The following is a 12,541-nucleotide window of genomic DNA, read 5'->3' as shown; positions in this document are numbered from 1 at the left end:
TAATGTGTAATTGTAGGGTTTCCCTTAAATATTAAGAAAATAAAAAATTCTATCATGACAAAAATGACTAGAAAATAACTAATATTTTATTATGTTTAATAATATAATCTAACATATACATTAACAGATCTTTTTATTATTTTCTTAAATGTCATTATTGAATGTGGTTATATCACGTCTATAAAGTAATTATGCAATCGCTAAAGAACGCTGATATTATTTTTTGATTTGTATCATCAGCTAACAATCAGCTGTTTGAGTCTGATAATAAAAGGCTTTTATTTTGGTCGTACGTGCCGGATTGCTGAGGCTGCTGCATTCAAAAAAAAAAAAAAAAAAAAAGAAAAAAATCCGGATCGCTGTAATGTTGATTGATCCGGACATTCATTCATCTGATTTGAGCTCCGCCGATTTAAACCAGCTCCCTGACGTAACTTTCACATTTATTTATTTATTTATTTATTTCGCAACGACACCGAGGCTACATTTTCTTCTGGCTCCTAATATGACCGCCTCGGTGCCGTGCAGTCACCAGGGGGCATGCACATAGTAATAATAATAATAATAATGCATTTGAGGAAAGCCTGCCGCGACGAGCCTCCACCGTTTCCCCCACACGGCCGTGGTGTGATGGAGATGTGCGCTTAGCTTCATGTGTCCGGCGGGTCTGCCCCTGGCTTTTTTTCTGGGGAAGATCATATTGGATCATATTGTTTGCAGGACGTTGTTCCTCCTGCAGCCCCCCCAGTCTATCCCGACGTAGTTGTGAATTGAACATGGCGACTGTACCAGTATATTGCATCTGCAGATTACCTTACGACGTGACCCAGTTTATGATCGAGTGCGATGCTTGCAAGGACTGGTTCCACGGCAGGTAAGGCCAGATTTCTCACCGTGGTGTTTTTGTGGCGGCTTGCATTTGCGGAAAACAAACAAAAATGGCGAGGTCTCGGCGCGTTTGACAGCTTTGTGGCTCTTGGTCGCCCGTCTACATCTGAAGAGAGGCCGCTTGGAGAAGAAGAAGAAGGCGGAGTTAAATATAGCCGACCGGGGTTGTGACATTTTTTCGCGAATAACGCTAAACAGATTCTCCTTATAAAAAGTTACGGTGGTTTATAGAGTGCTTTCGCCGGGGCTTCGTCTATTAATTGCACTTAGTGGGCATTTCTCATCCCCGCATAGCCCCGAACTGAGGCGGCGCGGCGGTGCCGAGCGGGCGGCGGAGGCAGCGGGGGAAGCCGCGGCACTGGTTCCTCTCGCCTCGCCTGTCCGCGGCCGCTCTCAGGCCGACGCTTCGCCTACATTGTCTGTTCATGGCGGTGCATTACGGCCGCGGTCGCTCGCTTTCACCGACTCTTTTCATGGAGCGCGGCTGAAAATCACGACCCGAGCCCGAGCCCGATCAGCCTTCCTGCCTGGCAGCAGCCATGGCTGACAATAGCCCGTGTTGGATGCCCTTAAGCTTCAGCGGGGGGACAGAATAACATTTCCAGCCTTCACCGAGCTGGTTTGTCGCCACTTTGAGCCGCAGCCGGTCGCTGTTTTGTCTCGCTGCGTTTAAACGGGGACGTATCGTCCGCCGCCGCTCATCACTTTCCCCGCCGCTCATAAGCTGTACCGACCCGGGCTAAATCCCGCTATCACCGTGTCAGATTTCCCTCCTGTTGTCGGAGTTGTCGCTACACCACTCTGCCCCTGCGCCCGCCTTTGTTTTGGCGTGTTTCGCGCTGTTCGGCCGCGCTCTGGGTGTCTTTTTGGGAACAGATCAATTGTTAATCGCGTTTCGTTTGGTGAACGAGCCCTTCAGAGAGCCATGAACAGTATTTACGCGCCTGAACGTTAACCCTTTGATGCTCCCCCTGGCTGCCTGCGCTGGAGCCTGGTCACAGCGTGTGGAGGTGAATTCAGTGCTGCTGATAAGCCGTGACCTCCAGTCACGCATCAGTATGTGCCACACAGCCAGCAGACTGAATAGAGATCATTTTCCCCCAGAAAAGCATTAAATGTATACCCTGATGTTCTCATTGTGTGCACAGCTTACAGCAGCTTGATGCTGCTCGCTGCCATGTACACAAGGGAATTCTGAGTTCAAGCCTTAAAGGTTTATGTCCCCTGTTAGGTAGCTGTTTGTTAACAAAAAGCGTGTTAACAATGGGTTTCTTATGTATTCTTGCTTATTATAAAACCCAGTCACTCTGGGTCTTGTGCTGGATCTCCTTTAAGAGATAACTAAGGTCAATGAAATCAAATTCTAAATCTCAGAACCATAGTTTAACTAATGAAGGATCAAGTTCTTAATGTGACATAGTATGAAATGATATCAAAATAAGTGATTTATGAATGGCGCTATAGTAGCTGTGTAACTGAGGCTGAAGAAAGCAGTCATTTATGCACCTACATTATAATTTGTTCTTAGAGGAACTGGATCTGTTTTACTCCGCTCTGAGATGCAGTCACTGTAGAGAAAGTCATGGTATTTATCCTGCGTGTCATCGGCACAATCACGGTACGTAGTCTCACAGTATGACGGCGACATGAACAAACTGAACCGCAGTGAGGCGACCATTGAATACAGCGTGATGCACCTCAGGTCAGCGGTCCTCAGGTGTCGAAACTCTGCTGAGCTACAGATGCAGCATACTAGCCTTGCAGGTGGGGTCACACTTTATAGTACACTGCTCTGACTTGTAGTGCACATTCATGTGGCAAGTGAAGTTAACAACGGGTAATTATATTGTTACATAAAAGTACCAAGTGAATAGTTTATGTGGTGTGGGAATATGATGATCAGACTAGAAGACTAGTGTCAGTTTGCTGGTCTGAGGTGTGTTTACTTCCACTTCACAGCAGGGGATAACTGCTCGCCCGGCTCCGTCGCAGCTCAAACACATGCAACTTTTAAGCCGTCTGACTGTCACGCGAGAGTCATCTCGGTTTTGTCCACACACAGCGAGTCACAGCAGCGTTCGGGACAGGGCCTTTGAAACGCTGCTTGCAGTGATTGTGCCCAGCTGTTGTTGATCAGGAAGTAGTTCAAACTCTAGCTGCTTCCAAAGCCACAACGGCTTGTTTTTACTGTACATTTCTGTTTTATGTCTTGTTGTCCATCTTGCACATTCAGTAAGTCAGCTTCGGAGCTTTGTAAAGCTGCATTAGTCAATATGTTTTATATTTCCACTGTAACAAATGAATGTGTGGAAAGTGAAGGGGGTCACGTGCAACGAGCAACCCTGCAGCTCCACTGAGCTTTTTAGCCTCATTTAGCTCGCTGTTTGAATTTGATGACCTACGTATCTTCATCACAACTCGCAATCACAAAATCATTCCGGTTAGCCATAACAACTTCATGCTACAGTAGTGTGTGAAGACATGTCTCAGTACGCCTGGCAGTTAGTTTTATGGTTAATTTGCCCCCAGTGGTGAAAAAATGTTGAGAACGTTGAATGCTGCGAGAAGTTAGCAGCTAGCTTCGAGCTAGCTTCTTTGTTCTGAACACATTCACTGATGAAGATTTTGTCAAGAGTGTCTTTCTCAGCATTTTGCAGTGTTTTTTTGATGTCTGTAGCTGTATTTCTGAAATAGCGTGATGCCACATTCAGGGTTTCCACCGAGCCCGGCGGCCTGGTGTGTTTTAAACTGCAGTTTAGCAGATACAGTGTGTGGATAGCTCACCAGTGACATCTGTTGGTTAAAACCAGAACAGCCAGCAGGTCAGAGATCAGTGCTCGTTTCCCTCATGGTGTATACAATGATGCTCAACATTTGATGCTTCCGACTATCACAAGCTAGCGTTGCCAAGCAACCTTAGCTAGTACCCCAGACTTTCTTTGTGACATTAAGGGGTAACATCATGGAGGACGAAGCACAGTCGGCGCTCACGCTGTTAGAACGAGAGCAGCTGAGTATCAATAACGTTAATCTGACTTCAAGCAGTACTAAACACAGAGTCACTGGGTGGAATCCCAAATCAATGGTCAAACAGCGGTAGAGGGTTAGGCTATATAGTATATTACTAGATGAATATACTAAGATTATATAAGTATGCTAACATACAATCCAGAAGAAAAGAAGTTGAGACAGTGTATATAATATGAATAAACACAGAATCCCATCACAGTTTTACAAAGTGTTCCTGAGCCCATGTCGTCACATCCTGTATCCCATCATGCGATCTCAAAGTGGTGAACCTCGCTCCATCCTCGCTTGTGAACGACTGAGCCTTTCCAGGATGCTCCTGATTGATGCACCAATCAGCCTGTTTACCTGTGGAACATTCCAAACAGGTGTTTTTGGAGCGTTCCACAACTTTCCCAGCCTTTCGTTGCTCCTGTCCCAACTTGTATGGTGCAGCATCAAATTCAGAACAAGCATATGTTTACAAAAATCACTGAAGCTGAGGTCAAACATTAAATAGTTTAATATGCTCACTCCAGATCTCACAAGAGTGTGTTGCTTAGGCAGACAGATCTCGAAAAAAGTTTATTTTGTCGTTGCAGTGTCAGAGTATTTAGAAGATACGTGGCTTGTGAAAAACTGTTGTACTTTTATACTAATCCACTAATCTATAGTACTTTCTCATCCAGGTTGTAGATAGTGATGATCTGTTTTGAGGGTCATCACTTTACAATTTGGCCATGAACAACAGAAAGATTAAGCCAGCGCTGCTACACTGTGGTCATCACACTGCACCTGCACTGATGCACTACCTATGGTGACTTGATATTCTAACCATATCATAACTATAATTATCTGGAAGTTTTCAGAATTTGACAAATGAATTGCAAGCAATTTCCTGATAATTAGCCAACATGATTATTTACACAACAAGTACTTACAGCTCTGTGTTTGATCATTCCATCGCACACTTTCCCCAGAGCACCGATCTGCTCAGATCAGTCTGTCTTTCTTTAAATGGCTCTTTGTCAGAGTGAGAGCAGGTCTTACCGCTGACTTTCAGATTTGTCTTTCTTACTTAGATATCGTACCTGCCCTACAGCAATGTGCTGTCACTTATTGTATAGAAGCAGAGCTTGTCCTGCCCAGTAGGTAATGTCACATACCCAAATGTTCTAAAGTATATTCAGTTCTTATTAAGTATGCTTATATGTATTCAGAAATAGTATTTGGTAAGCGTGTTTACTTTACTTGTTTTATGAACTTCAGAATTTTGTTTTGCTCTACCTGCTGTGCATACAGTATGTATACTAAGTAAACGTCTTAAGTGTGTGTCTTTTTAAATAGGTGTGTACCGCTTCATGAAACATCAGCCCATACAATTAATTAACTGCACTGCAAAAAAATATTTGGAGCTGTAGCTTTTTGAATACTAACAAATGAATTATTGTTTAACTTTGGTAAAATCGTGATGGGCTCTGAATAGCTCTGCTGAACTGGAGCAAACCCGAGGAAGATCTTCAGCTCTCTATATTATCACTTCATAAAGTCGTAGTGGCTAACATGTTAACAAGGAGTACAGAGTTCTTACACCTGGAGGTTATCATCCCAATCAAGTCATGCTTGGGGGGTCCCAGATGCATCCTGGTGTAAAGTTTACAAAAACATCTGTAGTGGTGAAGTTTGCCAGTCAGTTGTCCCTCGCCCTTGACGCCCCTTTCTCTTGTAAAAGTGAGGCTTACAGTTTGAAAATGCTTCCAGTAAATCACCTCCTGTCCAAGCATGTTCAAGTATGTTTGTTAGTGTGGCATCTTCTTCATCTGAATGGACTCAGTACTGACCCTCGTGGCTGATCGATGAAAAACACTGGCTGCAGTCATGGTTGGCTCTGGTAATTGCTTAGGACCGCTGTTGCCGTGGGTGTTTCACCTCATTGGCCACAGGGGGAAGCCCGCTCTGACCACACTTGGCGCTGGGCAGGTAGTGTACAGTGTGTTGATCACAGCTTGCTTGTGGAAACCAGCTGCCTGCTGTTGGGGAACAAGGTTGATGAGAGCAGTGACGCTGAAGCAAACAGAAAATGCAGTGTAAATAAAAACAAAGAGCTAAAAGAGGCTAAAGAGTCACTGAGGTGCAACTGCTGGGTAAAGTGCACAGTTGACATCCATAGTGTCTTCTGTTGAGGAACAGCTGTTAAAAAGTGTTGAGCTAGCAAGTGTAGAATAAGCCTTAAGTCAACACTTCCTGCTGCTGCTTCAAAATAAAAGCCTTGCAGTGGTTCACAGGAAGTGCTGAGTGTGCAGTACTTCATTGCAGTTCTAATAGCAGAGAATAAAAGAGCCAATAAGCAAACAGTAAATGTAGGAAGAAGAGAGGAAGAGTGAAACTAACTAACTAACTACACAGGAGCTGCAAAACTACCTGAAGCTGAACATGCAATCGTACGCACCTTGTCTTAGTCGCTTGTATGAGCATACAATGAGCAGCTCTCTCTTTGGTCAGGTGACGTCAGCGACAGCATTAAACACATCTTCAGGATGATCACATTTTATACAGAAACAAAAGCTTCTTCCAGATTTATCCGTGGAGCACATAACTCTGATATCAACATCAAATAGATTCACGCCTCTGTCTTGCAAGACTTAACATTGCTTTTCAGTTTCCATTTAATATTCAGAAGACAAGTGTTGCCCCCAGAGGCAGGCCAAAATAAATAAATAAATGAAATGAATATTAAAATAAGTAAATAAATGTGTTCAAGACACATCACATTGCATTAAATTCAAGACTCATCATTCACAGATTTTTTACCGGCAAATCCACACATTTTATAAAAGAAGCAGATGCTGCTGTAAGAAGATACAAATCAAAGAAAAATCAGTTTTCACCAGTGCCGAATATAAAAAAACACCAATTGATTCCCAGATTTTTATTAAAAATCCACTCAAACTAAAGTAATAAGCCATAATTCTGTCATCATCAGCTCTGTAATACTCAGCATCAGTCAAACACAAACAGTTCAAATCACAAAGAACTGTTCATCTAAAAATGACCCCCCCTAAGGCAGATTCATGTCAGAGCTGCTTTCAGGCGAGGACAGAAAACAGGATCTTGACCTTTGACTTGGAACAGTCAGTGGACACACTGTTGAGGATGATGTAACACCTTTGAAGTATCACTGGAGAACAGCGCGTCAAATATGACATGTCCCAGAAATGGAGATGCATGTTAATTTTATTTTATTAAGATAAGATAAGATAAGATAATCCTTTATTAATCTCATAGTACAGTAATAAGAGGAATCACTTTAAAAAAAGCAAGATATGATAAAAAAGTAAACTGTATAATAAATAAAACACAATGATGGCTCGAGTTCCTGTTATTGCACATAGGAAATATGGATATTGCACAGGTTAGTATGCACATGAGTGAATCAGCAGTGTTGACTGTAATTGATTGTAATTTGGCTGATCACATGATCATATCAGCTATAATCATGGTACATATTTGGACCACGGGCTCCACTTGGGCCTTGTCCTACAGGGATCCTTCCTTCTGCAAATAGCTTCACTCTGCTCGGCACATATTCAGTGAAGCCTCAGACCTGCCTTTGCTCTCGCTATACGAGCCATTCCTTGCCATTGTTCTGCGCCGCTGCAGTCTGTGACTCACCTCTATGGACTATCCTGGCGATTAACACATTGATACTTGACATAGATAGATGCATATTTACATACATACACTCAGTTATCAGGGAACATTTGGCACAGAGTCATCAGCTCTCTTACACCTGACAGAGTTCTGGATTTAATTCATATCTACATTACACACTGACATGCTGGCAAACTAAATCAACTACTCTATGAACCTCTCCTGTCTGTAATTCCTGTTTGCCACAAGCACTTCTGAATCTGTCTTGACTTGAAGTCCACGCAGCCTGACTGCCGGTGGATTAGCTCTGGGCTTTCACCACTCTGACATCACAGTGATTTGGTTACAGCTACTGTATAAAAGAAAGTGTTAACGGTCACAGCCTAGCAGTAACTAGCCGTGTAGTTTTACTTTTCTTTGCTGGGGTTTTGAGAGATCTGAGATTTCTCTCACCACGCCAACACAATGGAGGTAAATTTGATGTCATGGCATTGAAAGTTTGACATTAAAAGAATCAAAAGCTGTACGTCTTTCCAGAATCACAGTCCAAAATGTTCTTTTAGCTTCAAGTAACAAGCTTCAGTAAAAATAACATGCTATGTGACATGATCTATTAGTCGTGTTGGACGTCACGGGGCCTGGCGAGGACGACTGAGAGCAGCTGAGTTTCGTACACAGGCTGTCTTAATATTATTGATCCTTTCTTTGTCTCGAGGACAGACACGTCTGATGTGTTGCTTTGATTAGCGGCAAATCATTCCCCTGACATGTCTGATTGATTTTATGTACAGCTGCCTCCATGTTAACCTTACTATTTGTGTGTAAGCAAGCAGAAACACCGTGTTTCCACACACAGTGTGCACAGTCATTGTTTGTGTTTATGTCAGTGTTATTATAGTGACCACGCTGGGCCATAGATATGTGGTTGCAGCTTTTGAGTAATGCAAGCCTCCCAAATCCAAAACACTTTCTGTTTTTACTTCTTGGGTGTTAATGATGGTGTCATTCTCTCCTTACTCGGCCCAGACACGGTTCCCCTGTCGGCAGTCGGCATCACAGGGACTCCTTGCTTAGTTTGTCAGCAAAAAGCTAAAACAGAATCAAACTTGGCATTAATTCCTGAAGAATTTCGTCTAAAGCATCAGCTAAGTCAAACGCTCATGTGTGCAAAATTGCGCTTTGTGTTTATTTGATTTGGCATCTGTGATTCGTGGAATTGTTGATGGCAGAAACAGGGGAATAACTGGCAGTGGAAGCCTCATAGCTACACATCTACATAGATAACTGTGAACACATCTCATTCTAGCAAGAAAGAAAATACAACAACAAGCCAGAACATATAGTATATAGTCTAGTGTAGTGTACATACTATATATGTTATAGCGTGTACTCACAGTTAAAGATATGTCATGTAGTAATCCAGAGATATGAGGTAACATATACATACAGTAGATCCATACGTAATAGATAGATTTACTGATTACTGTAATGTGCAGGAACAGTTTAGACCAACCGGCTCTGTCCATGACGTTTGGTTGTTTTTATTATTCATTCATTCATTCATGATGTCCATCTGTCGTGGCTCTTTTCTCAGTCTTCACGTCCTACACTGTGCTGTGATCAGACCTGTAGTGTGTGCTGTAGCCTGAACTTTAGTAATCACCGAGCAGCAGATATGTTAGTGAGTCTGTTAAAGGGCTACTCGGTTACAGTTGGAGGGTTTGTGAGAGACAGACTTTTTCAAAAATCACGATCCAAATCAAAGCAGCAGAGGCAGCGATGTCCTGACTTTTACTCTCGAGTTTGGATCAAGCTGAGATGATGCGTGGGTCCTACACTTCCCATAATGCATCCCGCAAGTGTTTTTTCTTTGGACGCATTTCAAACTGCTGTTCTTTCTGTTCAAGATGTGTAGTGTGAAAACCCAAACTGAGATGACATCATGACGTCATCAGTACATTTCCTCCACTTCAGAGAGCTCCGCCAGAGCCACAGAGGATATCATACAGCTGCTTTCCCACATCGAGTGGTGCTAACCATGACAAGTAAACAACAGTAAAAGTGATGGAATGCCCCTTTAAATAGCACTGTCTGCCTTTCTTTACCTCAGTGTGTGTCTCTGATGGTACCGGCTTTAATTATTGTCGCAGTATAAACAATAAAAAAGCGATTAGTTAAAAAACTAAATTCTGAATGTATTCAACAGGCGAGAGGCGTCCATAGAGTACACTAGCCATCGTCTGACCCTCTGTTGTGTGTTTCCTTACACAGCCAGAGAACTGTTTTGAATGGATGGAAGTAATGTGAGGAGCAGGGTGGGACGTGGTGGCTGCTGGATTTCAGACACAAAGTAATGGTTAACTATTGAGTGGCTGTGGAAGTTTAGCATTTATCTGTCAGTGAATTTCCCGCCCTGGTGAGGAGGCATTTCAGATCCGACGCCATAGACTGAAAAATCGCTGTTTATGTGAGCCAGCGGAGGCACTGCAAATAGTCTCCTCGACGTAACTGTGAACGTGTCGGCCACATGGGCTCATTGGAATCAATTTAAACAGTTGTGTTTTTACTTGTTTGAACTTGATGTTTGACGCTGTGATAGCTCTACAGTGAACTGGATTCACACATTACAAACAGTGCTGAAGAGTATATGGCAAAGCCTAATAATTAAGATCTTTAAAACATGATAAACACTCGTATTTATATGTTATCACATACAACGAGAAGTACAGAACCTTGTCTTACGATGTCCTGTCAGTCTGTAGAGGAGTCGTCAGCTCTCTTACGCCCCACAGAGGAAGGTCAGAGGTTGAAGGTAGTGTACAAGGAAAACACACAGTGATCAGAGAGCTCAGATGTGGTTCAGACCTGGTCCAGGCTTGAAAAATAAATCTGATTATCCTCATAAAATCACAGCAACACAACACAGCGACAATGTAGAGAAGTGAAAGTGGAGGTAACCTGATTCTGTGATGTGCATTTAGGTTCAGACAGAAACTTGTCAGCAGAATTAGTCTGGAGTTGTGCCACAGCTGTGTCTGAAACACAAGACCGGCCTCAAACCTGCACTTCAGCTGGTAAAAACATGTCTCAACCAAGTACATGTAGTTTAACGTACATGCAGACTTCTGATCTGAACCTCTCTGCCTCTGAAAGTTGAAGTGACCACACTGTCAGGCTCATCAATTCTTTGATACCGCAAAAAGCTGTCAGTGAAAGTGTCTAAACATGTTTGTCTGACTTGTTCTCCAAGCCACCGAGTTAAGGATGTCACGAACAGGCATTTCCACTATGTCCACACACCCACCCACTCTTGGATTTTCCTCTGGTGAAGGCGAGCAGGCAGTGTAGTAAAGCTGTGGAGTTCACAGGGGGAAAAAAGGAAACATTCAGGGAAACTCCCAGTTCATTTGAGTTTGGGAGCAGCGACTCCAAATGGGAGGAATTTGCTTGTGCAGAACACCATGACAGCTGCTGTTTGAGACAGTTGGCCGTTCACTGACTGGTTCTACCTCTTATCTGCAATGTTGCTCTCATTTTTTGCTGCACCTCTGAAGCCTCTGTACAACCTTGATGCCAAAGAAGTCGGGATGCTGTGTGAAACATAGATCAAACAGAAAGTGATAACTTTAACTTGATCCTTTTTGACATATACTCAGTGAAAGCAGTACAAAGAAGATATATTTAATGTTTTACCGAATGAGCATTGATTTTTATAAATATCTGCTTATTCTGAATTTGATGCGGCAACACATTTCATACAATTTGGGACATGAGCAACTTAAGACTGGGAAAGATGTGGAACGCTCCAAAAACACCTGTTTGGATCATTAAAACCAACATGACTGTAGAGAGGATATCGTCACATGGGCTCAGGAAAACTGTTGTCTGTAACACAGTTCATCACTGTATCTGCAGATACTCTACTGTGCAAAGTGAAAAGCAGAAATGAACAACATCCAGTAATGCTGCCTGCTTCTCTGGTCCCTGAGCTCACCTGAGATGGACTGACACATTTCAGTTGTCCACAGTTGTTTGTGGAAATCATGGATGCCGTGTCCTCTGGGCTAATGAGGAAAGACCATCCAGACTGTCACCAGGGCGAAGTTCAAGGCCAGCATCTGTGATGGTATGCAGGTGTGTTTGTGTGACCTCGTGAGGCAGCTGGATTGGCAAGATGATCTCGCCAGGCTTCAGTTTGCCGGTTTGGACCGGTCAGCGTCCCGTAAGGAAGCACTGGGAGCTTCGGGCGTTGTTTAGGTGTGATGACAGTGAGAGAAGTGAGTGTTTGTTTGAAACTGGAGAGTATTTCTTCATTGAAAGAAGAACAAAGAGCAGCGCTGAAGGCTTCTCTCCACAGAAAACATGTTCTCGCTCTTCACCCGACTGACTCCTGCTGCGTCATGTGGTTCGTTGATCTGATTGGTTGAAGTTAGACGGCGATGGGCAGATGCTTCATCCAATTACCTGCCGAGTCTTCTTTGAAAGTGCCTGCCCTTTTCCAAACAGTTACCAAGGACGACTTCCCAGATGGTTCTGTGAAACAAACCATCTGGCGCGTCAGGTTAGTGCTGGCGGCCACGGTGTGGGTAACTCACACATCTGTGAATGCACCGTCACCGCTGAACGGAACATACAGGTTTCTGAGCAACACATGCTGCCATCCAGACAGTGTGTTTTTAGGGATGTCCCTGCTTATTTTGCTTATTTCAGCAAGACAGTGCCGAGTGCCTGCACAGGTTAGAACGGCAGGGCTGCTAGGAAATGTGTGGCTAAGGATGCAAAATTCCAGGAATATTCAAGGTGGAAAAGTTCCATGGGAATTAAGAGGAATATACTGGAAATAATGGGAATAAAATGGAAATGTTGGGGTTATTTGCTCAGGGTGTATTTACCATATCATGTGCAGACTGAAACAAACCTTTTATCACAGAGTTGAAGTTTAATTAACTGAGTTGACTCATTTATAATAAATGAATGGAAATAGATCAATTAAAAC

At 43.2% G+C, this 12,541-nt stretch overlaps 1 protein-coding gene across 2 annotated transcripts in view; it reads left to right on the top strand.

The window, feature by feature from the left end:
• The first annotated feature begins 508 nt into the window (after window positions 1-508).
• The window catches only part of phf2 (PHD finger protein 2), a 30,587-nt gene continuing 18,554 nt past the window's right edge, over window positions 509-12,541 (top strand). Inside the window, exon 1 of one of the 2 annotated variants that reach the window (XM_041944498.1) lies at window positions 509-874. In XM_041944498.1, coding sequence (XP_041800432.1) covers window positions 777-874 — 98 coding nt within the window. In that variant the 5' untranslated portion in view covers window positions 509-776. The remainder of the gene's footprint in view (window positions 875-12,541) is intronic. The other variant, XM_041944490.1, reaches the window with a different exon arrangement.

This window comes from Chelmon rostratus, chromosome 2 (genome assembly GCF_017976325.1).
Source record: "Chelmon rostratus isolate fCheRos1 chromosome 2, fCheRos1.pri, whole genome shotgun sequence".
Taxonomy (NCBI): Eukaryota; Metazoa; Chordata; class Actinopteri; order Chaetodontiformes; family Chaetodontidae; genus Chelmon; species Chelmon rostratus.
This window is presented reverse-complemented; position numbering and strand designations above follow the sequence as displayed.